This window comes from Mauremys mutica, chromosome 1 (assembly GCF_020497125.1).
Source record: "Mauremys mutica isolate MM-2020 ecotype Southern chromosome 1, ASM2049712v1, whole genome shotgun sequence".
NCBI lineage: Eukaryota > Metazoa > Chordata > Testudines > Geoemydidae > Mauremys > Mauremys mutica.
In genome coordinates this window covers 123,282,004-123,300,125 of record NC_059072.1, presented here as the reverse complement: position 1 = coordinate 123,300,125, position 18,122 = coordinate 123,282,004, and the positions used below count along the sequence as shown (strand labels likewise).

General features: G+C 41.4%; 1 protein-coding gene across 2 annotated transcripts in view; it reads left to right on the top strand.

The window, feature by feature from the left end:
* ITPR2 (inositol 1,4,5-trisphosphate receptor type 2) overlaps nt 1-18,122 on the top strand; it is a 340,900-nt gene that overhangs the window by 62,155 nt on the left and 260,623 nt on the right. For both annotated transcript variants that reach the window (XM_044993884.1, XM_044993892.1), the window contains exons 3-9: nt 2,023-2,138; nt 3,964-4,050; nt 7,095-7,253; nt 11,665-11,763; nt 12,296-12,379; nt 14,710-14,856; nt 16,362-16,457. In XM_044993884.1, the coding sequence (XP_044849819.1) occupies nt 2,023-2,138; nt 3,964-4,050; nt 7,095-7,253; nt 11,665-11,763; nt 12,296-12,379; nt 14,710-14,856; nt 16,362-16,457 (788 nt within the window). The remainder of the gene's footprint in view (nt 1-2,022; nt 2,139-3,963; nt 4,051-7,094; nt 7,254-11,664; nt 11,764-12,295; nt 12,380-14,709; nt 14,857-16,361; nt 16,458-18,122) is intronic.

Genomic DNA, 18,122 nt, shown 5'->3' with positions numbered 1-18,122 from the left:
GGCGGATCAAAGCAAATTCGATAGAATGTGGTTTCACCTATAACCCGGTAAGATTTTTTGGCTCCCAAGGACGGCGTTCTATCAGGGTAGAGGTGTACCACATAAGCAGTGCAAAGTGGCCTTCAAACTGCTAGTGAAGAATTCCCACTCTGCAGAAGAACTCTTTGCTGGTGTAAAGGAGAGGAAGTGGCTCTGATTACTCCAGCACCAGCTGCACCCTTGTCCCTGACATAATGCCTTCTCCTTTCTCTTATGTGGGTGACTCGGGAGGGCATGGGGGAGCAGAGCTCTATATTATTATCAATCCTCCACTGAAGTAAGATCCAACATCAATGCCAGAAGTCAAAGCTACTCTTGTGCACCTCCTCTGAAAATCCCAGCAGTAGATTATTAACATTGATTCAGAAATAGTTCTAGAATTTGATCATGTCTCACAATACTATTTTTTTTAACCTTTATTTTAAATTACCCAGCGTTACTGAGTGTGGAGGCTTGCGTTAGGCCCACCACCGCACACAACACCCTATGGGGTTTTATTAGCTCTCAAACAAAATGTGTTTTGTTTTTTAAATTCCATGTCTGTAGAATATTCATTGACAATTGATGCTTTTTTTTCTCTTTGATTTCTATATGCTGAGGGTGAAGCTACAATTACTAGCCTTTGCTGTTTAAAACAGAATTCTTCTGAGCCTAGCTTTGATAACGGTTGATGATACAAGAGTACATAGGAATAAAAATAGTTAAATATTTGTTGTTCTGAAGTCAGACTTGGGCAAGTCATTTAATCCCTCCGTGCCTCTTTCCCGTATTTAAAATGGGGGAGGGTCCCTTTCTCCTGCCCCTTTTCTGCTTTGTCTATTTTGATTGTAAACCCTATGGGGCAGGGGATACCTCTTACTATGGATTTGTACAGCACCTAGCATAAAGGGGATCTATTCTTAACTGAGGCCTCTAAGCTCTACTGTACTAGAGAATACACTGTGCTGTGTGACGTTGTGCTAGTCTGCTGAAAGCGTGATCCTGTGGTTAGAACACTAACTTTGGACTATAGAGCCAGAGTTTAATTTTCTGCCCCACCACAGACTTCCTGTGTGACCTCAGACTATTCACTTAGTCTCTCTCTCCCCCTCAATTTCCCATCTGTGAAATGGGGCTAATGCCAGATAGAAGTTCTCTGTCTCACAGGGTTCTTGTGAGGATAAATACAGCAAAGGTTCTGAGATGCTCATATTGTATTGTTAGAGGGGCTGTGTAATATAGGTCATTACTGATATTAAAAATTGTTTATGTATGTGACTGTGGTATTGTTGTGTATAGAAAGTGTATGTTTTCCATTTTATGTAGAGCAGCAAGATGCCCTGTAGCCAACCCTGCTACCATGGAGTAAAGAGCAGATTCCATTTGCAACTTTTATATGTAACGTTCTATCTCCACTAGGTGTTAAGAAACCTTAGGTTGGAGAGCAACTTTTGTTCCTTTGATACCGTTTTGTTAATCAATCTTGAGGAAAGCACATATGGAACTGAACACAGTGTTAAAATTCCTAATATTCCTTGCATCTGAGAGGCCACAGTTTATTATTTTTGCACTACCAAGAGAATAGGAAGAGCAGATCGCTGAAGTCAAAAAGTAGGGCACATATTCTCAGGGTTTCAGAAATCACACATGTTCAGTCAATACATATATAAAGCCATACCAGAGCAAAGAAGAATAAAGGGGAAAAAAGCATGGAATCTTGCATATTTCTTGCAGGCTTATGGCCTACAACCCTGCATTGGGTGTTCAGAGAACCTGCGCCGAGTGGGAGGATGTAGGTGTCATTGAAAGATTTATAGTTGACTCAGCTAATTCCCCCACATTTATGGTTTCATTACTGTCAGAATGTTTTCAATCTAATCTATGCCCAGACATTGTGGTATCTAGGCATTGCTGGAAAAACAAAACAAAAGAACCCCACCCAGACAAATAAGGGAAGCATCTTTCAACATCACTTTTATAGGTGTTTTTTTCAATTTTCTGCAGATTGCCTTTTCAAGGTGTGTCCTATGAACCGATATTCTGCACAGAAGCAGTACTGGAAAGCTAAACAAGCCAAACAAGGAAACCATACAGAAGCAGCCTTGCTTAAGAAACTACAAGTAAGAGACATGTTATTTGAATCTGTAGGCGGTGGTAGAATTACAATAAAATGAAACAACAAATACCTGGAGAATTGCCATGATGAGTATTATGCTACTATAGCAACCCTCCTTATGTACCCCTTTGTCCACCCGCCTACCTCCTTGACTGGCAGTGTTGCCCTCTACATCCTGTTTGTCCTGCCTTAGGTCGTCAGTCCTTTGGGATAGGGACTGTGGGCTGGTCTACACTATGGGGGGAAATCGATCTAAGATATGCAACTTCAGCTACGTGAATAACTGAAGTCAAGTATCTTAGATCGAATTACCTACCGTCCTCACAGCGTGGGATTGATGTCCGCGGCTCCCCATGTCGACTCCGCTACCACCTTTCGGGTCGGTGGAGTTCCAGAGTCGACAGGAGCGTGTTCGGGGATCGATATATCGCGATATATCAATCCCCGAGAAATCGATTGCTACCTGCCGATACGGCGGGTAGTCTGGACATACCCTGTGTCTTTACTCATTGTGTGAAGCACTGGGGACTCCCATGACATAATATTCATTTCTCAAATAACTGACTTAATAGGAGCAGCTCTTTCTTTTAATGTACTATGTCATTTTAGGTCTGAATTCTAGGAGTCAGGCAAAGGGACATTTAGAGAACCTTTTTCCATACCTTCAGCCTGAGATTTCCACACCTTCAGCCTGAAATATCTCCAGTAAGGCTGTTTTTATTGCCTTCAGTTTGGTGGTGGCACCTTCTCACCTAATCGTCATTGGACACCATACACCTCCTCCTTTACATCGAACACTGGATATGAGGAAAGGGTTCCTCTATCACTGAAAGAGAGTCTGCACAGACAGCAAAATCAGAGGGATGATGCTGGCTGAGTGAAACGTGATTACCTGTAGACATAATTTCACACAGTGAAGGGACAGCATTCAATGCTACTTTCTAAAAGCAACGAAGAAAACATCCAGTGGAAGGTGGTGTAGCTAGAGCAGGGAACTAGGAGTCAGCGCTCCTTGGTTCTATACCCACCTCTGCCATGACTCTGTTTGACCTTCAGTAAATCACTTGAAACTCTGAGTCTGGAACATGCAGTTTGTGAGCTGAATGCTTCACTTGAACAGAGTCCCATTAAAGTCAGGGGGGAGAGGGGTCTTTGTGGGTACAGCAGCATGCCACACGTTGCAGAATCAGGGCCTCAAGCATCTATTAAAATCACTCACTAAAACTTGCACAGTATTGCAAAGATTCATTCTTTAAAGTTTTTAAAAATATTTTTGAGAATATTGGGTGAAACATACTATATAAGTGGCATTACTACTGTGCAATTCTTTTTCCTGTAAGTTACTTTTGATATAACCAGAAGTGTTTTGGTTTATACTGTCCATATATTTTATGCCTTTATTTATTTATTTATTTATTTATTTATTTATTTTGGAGCATTTCAAATCTTAAAGGAGAAGATGGGAGGGTGGAACTGCGCTTTTTTTTTTTTCTCTCCAAAATTCAGGATGACATAAAGTACCAGGCAATATATTTTTTGTTGCTGAACTTCTAAAATAGCATGCAGCTAGGACGTGATCCGTAAACTATCAATCATTTTATTTTGGGGAATATAAACCCTGAATGGTTGTATGGCATCTGTGTGCTTATAGTGCACAAAATTATGATGCAGCAAGAGACTGGTGCTAAATTGTTTATATCAATAGTGCAGTAACAGCTGTAAATTGAAGAAGGCATTTTTAGTGTGATGCCATTTCCTTTACTTTCTCACCATCCCAATAGCTGAATCCTAGTATTGATTTCCTATTGAAATAAATGATTCTTTTGCAGCATGCGGCAGAAATGGAGCAGAAGCAGAATGAATGCGAGAACAGAAAGTTGTTGGGCGAAATCGTAAAATATAGTAATGTCATACAGGTAAGGCACTGAGATGCATCTGCATTCTCCCAGAGCTGAAAGGGAACCAGTTGTTTCATGTCAGAGGTTATTGGGGACATGAAACTAATGTTGCAGTTCTGGTTGTCACAGAGCAGATAAACAAAACTTGGTAAAAGTTGTTCTGTGTTTTTCTTTTTTAAAGAATACCAGAAGTACTGTATGTTCATTTTCTAATGGTGTGCCATAAGAGTATTTATCAATATGTAGTTATTGTTATTTCAGTCTGGGAAATGGATGTAAATATACATTTCCATGATATATGTTGATATCATCATTGAAAAAGTGCTGTGCAACTTCATCTAAATCACAGGAGTACTTCTTCCTTCTTGACATAAGTGTGAAAGATGTTATATTCTCAAGCTCAGTAAAACATTTTCTTAACATACAGGGGCCTATAGTTCAATAATCTCATTAAAGGGGTAGTAACATTAAGAACAGTCCAAAGGAAGAGGGCAAGGGGCACCCGCATATCTAGCAGTGAGTTTCAATTGGCCTGACCATTGTATCCCAACTCACTGTTGTTACCTGTATCTAAGAGATGTTGTGTAATATGTCATTGGAAAGCTCATAACTCACCTGCTAACATCATTGTGTAATGTTAGGTGCAAACAACTGATGCAAAGTTATGGACATAAACTGAAATCATAATTCATAAAATGTGTTTGCCAGTCAAACAGGACTTACTCCACCCCAAGCAAAGGAATGTAGTTTCACCCTGGGCAGTTACTTCTAAAGTACTTTGAAAGACCATGAAAATATATTTACATATCAGATCCACACAGCTATCAAGCTAACAAGTGCGGGGAAGAAACAGCATGGCTACACCCCAGCAGGGAGGAGAAACTTTTTATCTAAGCTATAAAGATGGAGGAGGGGGGTTCTAAACCTCAGATAGTAAGCAATTGAATCAACGGATTGAATACAATATTAGTGTATCATATAAGGAGGGCCCTACCAAATTTATGGCCATGAAAAACGCGGCACGGACCATGAAATCTGGTCTCTTGTGTACTTTTACCCTAGATGATGCAGATTTCCCTGGGGAGAAAGTTACTCAGATTGAGGGTCCTGACCCAAAAGGGAGTTGTAGGGAGTCACAAGGTTATTTTGGCAGTATTGCCACCTTACTTATGTGCTGTCTTCAGAGCTGGGCGGCCAGAGAGTGGCGGCTGCTGACTGAGGGCCCAGCTCTGCAGGCAGCAGCGCAGAAGTAAGGGTGGCAATATCATACCATGCCACCCTTACTTCTGCGCTGCTGCTGGCAGCGGCTCTGTCTTCAGAGCTGGGCTCCTGGCTAGCAGCTGCTGTTCTCTGGCTGCCCAGCTCTGAAGAAATCGCTGCCGCCAGCAGCAGCACAGAAGTAAGGGTAGCAGGACTACAACCCCCCTTACAATAACCTTGGGACCCATGTCCCCAACCTCCTTTTTGGGTCAGGACCCCTATAATTACAACACTGTGAAATTTCAGATTTTAAATAGCTGAAATCATGAAATTTACGATTTTAAAAATCCTCTGACCATGAAATTGACCAAAGTGGACCCTAAATTTGATAGGGCCCTACATATAAGGCCTTTTATGAATGCTTGTAACACACTGGTGATTAAAACATAATATCAATAAATACCCATCATTCCTCCTATAGTATTAATACCTACATTTTACAATCATATTAAAGTGTGTGGCTGAACAAAGGGAGGAATAGTTCCTGCCCAGACAGAAGTGGGGTCGGGGGAGGACGTCTAGGGAAAGCTGTTTATCTGTCTTCTATGTAAATTAAGCATGGTAGGACCAAAATAATGGAAGCCCCATTTATATACCAGGAGAAGCCCGCAGGAATGGAAGAACAGCATGAGGTCAGCTTCCTGATGGGCACAGAAGGCGGGGCACACAGGAAGGCTTCCTGCCTCCTGAAGCAAGGTCGTTGAATTGTGGGAGATACAAGCAAGCACAGGAAGCTGTTTTAGGCATCCATCACTAGGCAGACACAAGAAGCCAGCGCTCTTGAAAGCTGTGAAAGATGGGTCCTTCAACCAAGGGTGGGTGGGTGGGGTGGGTGAAGTCTCTGGAACTGAATATAGGTGAGAAACCTGCTTAGGCAAAGAACTTTCACCTAGGAGGACAAGGGAAACCAGCCCCTTGTGCTTCTGGGAAAGGTCCTGACTGAGGGAAACTCCGCCACAGCTGGGAAGAGAACTGACAGATGAAAGAAACAACTTGAGTAAAGCCTGTATTTTGCTAGGTTAAGTTTAAGACTTTTAGATGCATATTTTCACTTTTATTTGCTTGTAAGCCTGGCTGACTTTATTTCTTTATCTCGTTTAACTTATGTCCTAGTGTAAAATAAAACAAGTTTATTAACTACAAACCAACTCAGTGGTGTGTTTAAAGGGAAGGGTGTATTCACACCAGTTAAGATAATAAACTGTGATGTGTTTTTGTGTCTGGAGGAACAAATGAACCATATTATTTCTCTAACCTGTCCAGGAGAGAGCTGGACATTGCAGAGCACATGGTTTTGTGAAAATATGGGACTGGGAGTATGTTGGGGTCTCCTTGCTGGCTGTAGCCAAAGCTGGTGGAAATTGCTGGGGGCTGCTGGGATCCAAGCTGCTGAAGCAGGGCTGTCTAGCACACAGACATTCAGGGTGTGACCTGCATGCTGGTAGGCTATTGGTGAGCGGCTGAGGTTGGCAGCTACAGCAGCAAAGCATTGTGAAGCACCCAAGGTTACAGAGGGAGGGTGATGGCTCCACCCCTCACTGGTCTGGATTGGCACCTTGCACTGGCCAGACTGTGAGCAAGGTGTATATACTATATGCCACATAACTGATCACTACACTGTTTTCTTTGGTTTTCTTTAGGATCATATACAGTAACTGTTTCCTTGGTTTATTCCAATGTACTTTGATCTCTTTTCTGGTTTGATTTTTGTCTTCATTTATTTGTTATGAAAAATTGCCAAAAGCAAAATAAACCCCTGACAGAAAGGCAGAAGGAACCCTAATTATTTGTTTTATTGACAGTTACTGCACATAAAAAGCAACAAATATCTCACGGTTAATAAGAGGTTACCAGCTCTCTTGGAGAAGAATGCTATGCGGGTGTCGCTGGATGCTGCAGGGAATGAGGGGTCCTGGTTTTACATCCAGCCATTTTGGAAGCTGAGGAGCGAAGGTGACAATGTAGGTGAAAATACTGAATCTCAACTAAGTTGTTTAGGGAGAAAGCAAAGGGATGCAGGAAGAAGAAGAATTTCTTAGTTAATGGCATAAATCAGGACTCAAAGCACACAGAGTTATTTCTAAACAATATCTTTGCTGAATATACGGTACATAAATATATAATGCCACCTCAAATGCCAGAGGGAAGATAATGTCCCGGGTTTGGTTCTACACTGCTGATGCACAGTCGGTAAGAGTGTCAGCTGGTGTAAATTGGTGTAACAGTGACATCAGTGGTGCTACACTGATTTACACTGGCTGAGAGTCCATCCCATTGTACATTTTGGGGGAGGGGGATATAGGAAAAGAGCCTGTAGATTCCAAAATGAACTCACAAAAAGCAAGAACGTTCAGCATAAAGGGCAAAATTCTGTTCCCAAGTCCATAGAGCAGATCTCTAGCAAATATGCTGCACTTTTCCCATGCATTGAACTCCCTATGCCCTCTCAGGAAAACTGTGCCCAACTCAGAGAGGGAATTGGATTTGATAATCAGGTGGGTCCTTTCCATCTCTATCAAGTATGATCCTACTATTGAGATCCTATGTTAGTTAAAGATAGAATGTAAGTAGAGATCATGACTGCAGATCTAAGAAAATTGTGTCCTAAGCTTGAAACTCACTCCTTAAATCGTGATCACATCCACTATGCCAGTTCAGATCCACCCCTTAGAGGGCCAAGTTCTGGGTTTGGCAGCTTCATGCTGCAGACCTGACTGAGGATTCCTGGGCAGGCTCTTCAGTTGTGGAGTGCTAAGCAAATCTCTCATCAGCAGTAGCCACGTACAGTAGTGCTTTCTTAGACCGCAATAGTTTCTTATGAAAATATACTGGAGGAAAGTGTTTATAAAGTATGCTAGAGGGAGTTGTTACAATGTATTTGATTTGTGTGATAGGTCACACTGTAACCTTTGATTCAGATTTTTCCATTAATATGTTTAGATGCAAAATTTAAAAATAATATAAACCCGAGGCTGGATCCTTGATTTGGTTAGAGGTAATACATTTAAATTCAGTTTAAGAACTGTGAGTGACACAATGAGGATGAAATTCATATTTTATTATACAATAAAACTAAAGCAAGCCTGCGTTAAGGAATTACAGTCTAACAACTGAACTCTGCATTTATGCTCACATTCCTAAGATGAAAAGACACTAAGGGGTGATCAGTCCCTTGATGAAGGAATGGGTGTCAGGTCCTTCCTTTAAGCCTGTATGATGGTGTATGGAACGCTCCATAAATTGGAGGCTTACCCTATTTTTAGTAAATTATAATGTATTAATTAATATTAAATCCACCTTTTTACCATGTGTGTTCTTCAGCTGCCGTATTTAATTATTAGTACTTCAGAACCAAAATATCATCTTCTTTTTTGACTATTAATATCGAGCAACATTCTAATTATCATTTGCGTCAATCAATATTCCAAAAAGATACAAAAATTCCCCTACAACACTTGCTAAAACCGGTTAAAACAAAAACATATTTAGTACATGACCCAAGGTTATGCCTTGAGTCACTATTATTAATGCCTTTTATTCACTCATACTAACAAACTTAACTTAACTTTAGCTAATATGAAGCCTAAACTTTAGGCCTCAAGGCCTATCCCCTACTTGCATTTCAACACATTTTCAGCTAGCATAAGTAAATATTACCCTCCTGGTTTACAGTAGTGGCTGCTTAGCATTGTGAGATTTTCTTTTTAATAATAATAATAAAAAAAAGATTTTTAATTTGATCTTACGCTGACTTCTTTGGAGCACTTCCATAGATATTTGGCACCATGATTGAACCATATTACTTAATGCATTCTAGCAGTCTAGTTTGGATTCATTTATTAATAACCAGTTAGTAGTTTTGTCCCAATTCTGCAGTCCTCCATCAAATAAAGCTCCATTTGACTTCTATAGGAGATTTGATTGGTAAGGACAGAAACTGCTCCAATTGAAGTGAATGGCAAAGTTTGCAATGACTACAATTAGTACAGGATTAACTCCTTATTGACTGCTGATTTTGGCTCTCTGCCAGTTAAACTTGCTTTGTTTCTGGTATTGTGATAAGCCAAGGGAGATGAATGTGCACAACCACTCACAATTGGTGCTCAGAAGTCTGCAGAATAGTGGCCTAATCCATTTGTCTGATCTAATCATAGTAGTATCTCAGTAGGTGAAGTTACTCCAAACTCATATTGGACTTCAGGGTTGCCACAGCAGCAATGGCCCCCTAGGGGCCATTTTGTTGTCCCAGGATTGCCAGAGTACAATGTGTTCTGGGCATGTCTTCTGCCACTCCCAGCATATCCTCTGCACCAGGGGGCTGGGCAGAGGACGGTTGCATAGATCTGGTGATTGCTCTTTGCAAGAGGAGTCTTCAGATGCCCTGTTAAATCAGCTTTCCATAGCCTTTGCACCCCGAGATTTGGCCCAGAGATTATAGGGACATAGTTAGGCTCTCATTAAAGTCAAAGGATAGATTCTTATTGACTTAATGGTGAATTGCATCAAACCCTAGAAGATACCTATTTGGGTTGGAAAGTGAAAGAGTTTAGACCAGGGACTCATTAATTACTGCCACAAAGTTAGAGTGGGAAATAAAACTAAACTGGTTCAGGTGTTTGTAGGAGTCACAGTTCCTTTCCAAATCTGTGCCTGGGTCAGCACAGCTGTGTGCCACTCCTTACTTCTGGCCCTCGCACCCCCATGTAAAATCAGATGTTAGCTCTCAGTGAATAATACCTTTTTTAAAATGGGATGTTTGATTATGTGTTATCTCAGTAATTTTGTTGTTGTTATAATCCAGCTGTACTTTCAATGGATTTTGAAGTCCTGATTCAATTCTGCAGGATACAAGCCTGATGGTTTATTTTGGTTAATGAATTGTCTGATCTTAACTTCTTACATGGCTGTAAGTAAAGTCTGTATGAAGCATGGCATGCAGGAATGTATTGCATAAGTAATGCACTTTAAAGGCACTTTTTTCATCATTGTTTTGGATTCCTTTAGTAAACGTCCTTGTTTTGGATCTGCTAGGATTTTGACATGTATTCTGAGCATGACAACACCTTGTTTTGGTACCAGTATTTATTTAACTATTCTTAAACAACTTGAAACTTGTTTTCACCCTCCCGCCCCCACCACCAATGCACCAAATTCATTGGCTTTGATTTCAGTGGAGTTACGCAAAGGATGAATTTGGCCCAAATGTGGTGTCAATTGCATTAAGTTAGCAAATGCAGAAATCAACTTTGTGTGTTTTGTGTTCCAAAAAAGCATGGCTCTCGCAGCATTTCTCAGGACACGGATCACAGTTTTTAGTAGTCGCTTCCTAGTTTTCACCTATATGCGTGCTTAGACTTGCTGTGAACACCAAAACCAAATCCAAGAATCAACACCAAAGTTTGAGCAGGGCTAATAGTATTATTCTACTTGGATTTAAAGTATTTCCTTTTAGATTTGAGTAGAATTCCTTTCACATGAATCTGTTTTTTAGGTTGGAGACTGTTTTCCATGTTGTTTTCCCCAGATCTGGCTGTTTTGTGCAGCTCAGGCAGTGCACAAGAGCTGGAATCTGGCTGTAGCTGACTGGCTGGCAATTCCTCCAGTAGGGAGGGATCTGTCAGTTGGCATAGCTGGCATCTGTGATAACCACCACCCATTATGTAGGTGCCTTTCAGGACAGGGGGCAGACCATGATTTGATTTTCAGTTGATCCTTTAGGGCCCATAGCCAGCTGGGGTAAGTTAGAGCACTCCTTAGGCTGCTCTAAGTCAGATCAGGCCTGGGGCTTCACAGATTGGACCATAGCCACTCACTTAGGCTGATCTGATGTTGGCCCCGCTGCCCCAGAAAAACCCAAAACAACAACAAAAAAACCCTGGCCCTAGCCTCTAAGGCTGTTGTGAAATCAAAGTCCTAATGGTGGAGAATTTTGATTGAGAGCAAGGGCTGGAGAGGGATCTTCCTCACAATCTCTGGACTATTTTCCCAAGTTTTACCTACCATCTGACTGGCAGCGCATGAACAAAGAGCAGTTAATGCAGTTTTTATTTGGATTGGTTTGTTTTTACAGACATGGAATTGATAGGTTCATTGAGCCTCTTTTCCACCCACAAATGCCTACTGAATCAAGCAGCAAGCTCAGTGAGAGTGATGAAACTTATTGGGATGACGCTTCGAATGAACCGCTCACTGGGGGATGTACTTGCTTACCTGGCTGAAAAAAATTCCATGGTCTCTGAATTGTCCTCAGAATAAGTTGGCCAAGCAAAGGTCCAAGAGCATCATCTGAGCTGAGCCCTAAAAAATGTAGCATTGCTCCATTTTATTGGATAATTACATGTGACTAAATTGCCACTTATTTCTGGCCTCCAGATAGTTGTGGGAGACAAAGTTGTCCTGATGCCAGTCAACGCGGGGCAGCCTCTGCATGCCAGCAATATAGAGCTTCTAGATAATCCAGGCTGCAAAGAGGTGAGTTCAGCAGAAGAGGGGTAGTTGGCCATTCAGAATGTGTACGCTTCCTCCTTTTTTGGTATGCTCGGCTCCAGCATGGGCTAAAAGCCAGCAGCATACACCAACTCTAACGCTGCTGATACTACCCCTGAGAGAATGGCCCAGCTACTTGACAACCTAAAGGCAAAACACGCCTGATTCTGCAAGGCACTGACAGCTTCCTGGGAGTTATTGGGTATCTGACACACTTACTGATGTCAATGTGTGAGGCAGGGGTTTAGCACCTCTCACGGTCAGGCCTTTAGAGTCTTCCATTAGTAAGCACCATAACTGGTCATAAACATTTGGGCCACTCTATATCCATCATCGTTGTCACCCATCGTTATTTATTAGTGTTACTGTATTAGATGGGAAACCTCGTCATGGATCAGGACCCCATTGCCCAGAACAAAAAGATCTTACTATACCGTTTTATGTATTAAAAAGACTAAATCAGTTTTAAAAGAACAAACAAACCCTCAACCTATAGATGTGTATATATTTTTAACAGGTAAATGCTGTTAATTGCAACACAAGCTGGAAAATAACTTTATTCATGAAATACAGTTGCTACAGAGAAGACGTTCTTAAAGGAGTAAGTATGAGTCACGTTTTTGTAATTTTGTTTGTATTGAATTTTAAAATTTGGAAAAATTATGCCATATTCAGGCTAACTGCACCTAGGAGAAATATTACAAAGAACTAGAACTGGAAAACCACCTTATAGGAACAACCATAGCTATCTTGCATTATCTAGGATCCTCCACCAGTGTCCCACACCAGTCCTATATAAAAATGCAAAGGAAGAATACTGGCTTACTGTTGAATAATCTTAAGTTTTTATTTGTACTGTAGTATATCCTAAAGGCCCTCATCAAAATTGCGGACCCCCAGGGCAAGATACGGTATAAATACATGACGAAACCTCTGCCTTGAACAGCTTACCCCCTTAGTTTCAGCCAAGATGCAGAAAGCGATTGTAACAGATAGTAGGAGGGAGTTGGGGCATGAATGGTGAGAGCACTAGTTATAAGATCCTGCCGCTACAAAAGTGAATGTTGTGCACAACTTGAGGGCTCTGAATTGCTTAGTTTTATTTTAAATAAATTAATATCAGCAGTCCCCACATGCTCCCTAACTAGCCATTATCAACTGGCAATTTCATGGTGGCAGTGGGTTTTGAGGAAGGAGGAAAGAATAGGTGCTTACAGAACTGTTTGGGGAGGATGTTTCATGCTTACGGGAGAGGTGGAGGACAGCAGGAATATACCTGTGGAAGAAGCAGATGCTGAAGACTGGCATCGTTAGCATAGCAGAGGGGGCAGGACGCAGGAGCAGTATAACACACATGAACAAATATGTAGGAAGGGGTAGACTTGTGAAGTGAGGGCAAGAAGATTTAGTCTGATGCAGTGGAAAAGGGGAAACCGTTGGAGGGATTCAGAGTGAAAGAGAGGGTTACGACAGGCAAGGACGTTGACCTAGAAAGGTGGAGGGCAATGCAGGTGCCAGGGAGTGCTGAGAGGAGGATGTTGTAGTAGCTAGGATGGGAGGTGGTGAGGCTGGAATAAGAATTTGAGCTGGGTGGGCGGAGAGAGAAGGAGGGAGCTTTAAAAAGTTGTGGCAGAGGAGGAAGTAGTGTGACTTCAATGCAGCTTGGATGTGTGGGGCAAAGGAGAGGGAGGAGCCAAAGTTAACATGGAGTAGCAGGGAGGACAGAGAAAGTACAGGGAGTGTGTTAAGTTTTGTGGGGAGGGACCAAGGTCCTGATCCTCCCCCACCCTGGAACCTTATGCAGTAATTTACACTTGTTCCGAGGCCACTTGACATAATGCCAGATCAGAATTGCTAGAAGTTTACATGCATCTGGTAGAGGTGTAAACGACCACACAAAGTGTAAGACTGGAGGATTGGATCCAAAGTTCAGCTTTAGTCAGATTTAGTTCCAGTTGACGGTAAGACATCCATGAGGTAACGTCGGGGGGAGACATGCTGAGATGAGGGAAGGACAGGTCAGGAATGGAGCATAAAGGTGGTAATTGAAGCCAGGTGAGCCAGTGAGATCCCCTAAAGAAAGAGTGGGGAGAGGAGAGGAGAAGAGGGCCCAAGCCCCCTCTCCACTACCAGAAGTAATAGGGGCGAAGGCCCCATTGAAACAGACGTTGCTGGAACAACCAGATAGGCAAAAGGAGAACTGGGAGAGCACAGAGTTGCAGAAGCAAACAGTGATAGGTTATTTAGAAGGATATGATCAATAGGGTCAAAAGCATCTAAGATTTCAAGGTAAAAGAGGATTGGGTTGAGGTCTTGCAGTTTGGCAAGCTCTGCAGTGAACGTGACTCTCCATCATCACAGCACCAATTCTCAATTCAGCATAATTAGCAATCTGTGTTAGAAAAGGCCTAGGACAGGAATAACTGGGTATTGCTGTCTGTGTTGAGGTGCATTGGCAGAACTGTGTGAAGGGGAAACTTGTACAACCCCTGGCTACAATATGCCTTATTCACACTTCTAGAGTGTGCTGTCAGCTATTCATTTTCACCAAGCACTATTTTTGATTAAGCATAGTTAGAAAACCAATTAAAAAAATTCCTTAATCTTAAAAATTACCCCAAGGTTGACTAGTCATCTTTTCATTGTCATGCTTTGAAATAGATTTTATTTTCATTAACGTTTCACAGGGTTTCTGTAAGAATAGACTTTCAAGTCAATAGCCTGTCTACAGCCTACAAAACCAAGATGTGTGTTCCCCTTTCCTTGAGTCCCCAGCAACAGGAAAAAAAAAGTCAAAGGTCCCACATACACAAGTGAAAAGTCATGTGGACTCTGTTGATGCCAGTGGATTCATATGGATCAGACTCTGGCCCAACATTTCCAATCACCTTGTCTTCCATTTGGTAATACTTCTCTTCCCTGTTCCTTTAGGGGGATGTTGTTAGACTCTTTCATGCGGAACAAGAGAAGTTTCTGACCTGTGATGAATACGAGAAGAAACAACATATTTTCCTTCGTACAACATTGCGTCAGTCAGCCACTTCTGCAACAAGTTCTAAAGCACTATGGGAAATAGAGGTATTTTTGCCTGTTATAAATATTTTAGGATGCAAAGGGCAGCACTCAGTAAAAATGCATCATTCCTGGCCATTTGGTATCGCCATATACCTCCCAGTAACTATTCTTGTTTTTATGAAGCAGTGTGTGTAGGATGAATACTTAAGAGATGCTTTATTGCAACAGTCATGTGTGGGGGGGGGGGAGATGTTTTCTTGCTATATATATAGCTGCATAGAAACAGAATAATGGAAGGTCAAATTCAGACCTGGCATAAATGGTGCAACTTTATCAAAGTCAATGCAATGACACTGCTTCTCCTGAATTTGGCCCAAGATAGGTATATATGGACTTTCATGGGATGCACATATTTGCCATTAATGACACATGGCAATAGAGTTCGGCCCCAATTCAACAAATTGATCGAGTCCATTCCTCTTCAGCAGAGCGTGTGCTTACAGTAAGGCTTTGCTGAATAGGAAGGCTTTGCTGAATTAGGGCTTAGATTAGCAGGAGTTTTTTGTGTTTTGATAGAAGAATATGGGGCAATTGAGACGTCTTAGAACCTTTATTTCCACACTGTGCAAGGATCCCAAACTGCTAGACAAATGTTACACTGTGAAAACAAAAGGCTTCTTACTTGGTCAAACCCACACTTTTGCCTGGGTAGGGACTGCAAGAGTGGGCCCTGCATATCTAGGGATCACTTAACTCATTACTGAGCAAATCGGCAAGGCCAAACTGGAAAGTAGTAAGTAACACTAGAAAACAGTGGAGGACATAAAGGAAAGATTACCCTGGCCAGCTCAACTGACAGTGAGGAGATTTGGCCAGACAGACTGTAATTATCCTGGTGTCCTATGTCCAGAGCACCCTGATTATTTTTTTTGCAAAAAGTGCTATGCAGTTTTTATTGTTTGTATTGGTGGTGTAGCCGTGTTGGTCCCAGGATATGAGAGACGGAGTGGATGAGGTAATAGCTTTTATTGGACCAACTTCTCTTTCAGAACAGAAATTTTTAATAAGAGAAGGAGACACCGGGTAATCTGCTTTTAGTAATGCCCATATAAATGTGGAGTAGGACCATTTACTCTGTTGGATTCAATGGAGTAACTCTAGATTCACACATTCTAGGAGGCACGTTTCCTTGCAAGCAGTGAAATATAAATGTAACTAGTTATGATCTATGGCAGATTTAGTGTAAGCACAGAATTTCACCCTGTAGTAAAATATTTTATCATCACGGAATTTACATTGTACAGAATATTGACAGCCTTAGCTATTAGGGTTGCCAATTTTGGTTGGACGTATTCTTGGAGGTTTCATCACATGACATAATCTTCAATTTCTGGACTCTCCAGGGCAATCCTGGAGGGTTGGCAACTGAATCACTATAGTAGAATTAGTATTTCGGCATACCGAAGACAGCAGTTTCTCTGAATGGGCTGTATTGTCCATGAGGTAGGTATTTTTGTGTGGTCTTCATGATGACTGGTATGACTAATAATCTGTATACCTGTCTGTAGGTTGTGCATCATGATCCATGCCGTGGAGGGGCAGGACAGTGGAATAGCCTGTTTAGATTTAAACATCTAGCCACTGGGAACTACTTAGCTGCAGAGGTAAGAACAGCATCTAAATAATAAGTGGAAGCATGTAACAAAACTGGATGTGATCCCCACATACCAGGCAACCTTGTGCTGTGCATTCTTCTAATTCAGAACTGCCAGAATTTTCTTTATTACTGGACAAATATAAGCTGGTTTAGGACAACTTCTGTCTTTAGTTTCAACTGTGTCATTCGCTGTTGGGTCAGATTTTGTCACCAGTTACACCAGTGCAAACCCTACTGATGTTGATCGCCATATTTTGATTTAAGATTGTTGGTTTTTCTTATTTCTATGTCCTTGCTTCCACTTGGTCTTGGGAATGTTGTTAGGCTAAGTCAAAAATTAATTTTTGCTGGCCCAGGCAGCTGCATACAGATTAAAGCTTTCTGAGTTCAACTGAACACAGGATAATTACTGAGGCGGATCAAAGAAATGGGAGAAGGGACAGTAATGCAGCTTCTGTATACTATGCTGACAAAAGAGAAGCCCTTAGGGTTTTTTTTTTCTTTTTTTCTTCTTTTTTGGGTTGAAAAAGATTTCCATCATACTATGAAAACTAGGGGCCAGATCTTTAGGTGATGTAAAGTTAATGGAACTACATTGATTTACACCAGCTGAGAATCTGGCCCGAGGTATCTTAGAATTGTGCTCTGTAAGAGCTTGTCTTGAGGGACAGACTTTTATGTCACAATATCCTGATATTTGTATCATGACAATATGTTGCCATTAGACTTGGTTGAAGTTTTCTAAAATTCAATTCATTTTGAATTTTGACCAATAACCCCCTGCCCCCACAAAAAATCCCTCCCAAACACCTACCAGAATGTTCCACTATTATTATTATTATTATAATTTTTTTTGGGAGGGTGGGAGCATTTTCTTAATTAACTTTAGTTCTGGTGTGGTGGTTTGCCTGCCACCCAAAAGCAACAAAATATCTTGCAACACCCACACCACACCTGCCTCCCCTCTTCCCTTCCCCCAAAACACCTCAAACCCAAAACAAAAACCATCTGGAAAAATGTGGAGGAGAGCAGTTACTGAGAAGCTTCCTCGGTTGTGATCCTGAGTTTGTTTTATTGAAGTAGTTATGAGCTTTATTGATCCTGTTTATCTGCTCCATTTTAGGCCTGGTTGTACATGTGACATTGTACTGATATAATAATTAAAGATATGATTTCCATATTGATCTGGTTAAACCAGTGCAGTGCTATGTGTGGACATTCACATCAATTTAAACCTGGCTTATATCAATTTGGCTTGTGCTTGCAAACTAGCTTGTGCTTGTAAATGTTCACGTGCAAGCTATACTCATTTAACCAGTTTAAAACCAATATGAGATAGTCCACACACACAAGTTGTACTGCTTGAACTAAACCAGTGTAAGTTAAGCCACTTCTCTGTGTGTAGACAGAGTATTATATCCACACAGTACTGCCATAACTCCCAGAATCGTGTCATGACATGCGCTGAGTTCAGAGTGAGACCAGCTGTGGATTATCAGGAGCACTCTCATATCTAGTTATTGCCAAACCAAGGTCAAGAATACGAAGGGTGTTATCCCCAGGACATTACAGATACCAGTCCTCTTTTTTTACTTTAAGAGCTGTTGAGTAACCTTTTAAACAGCTCTGATATAAACTGTGCATAGTATAACCGGAACTCTGGTAAACCTAA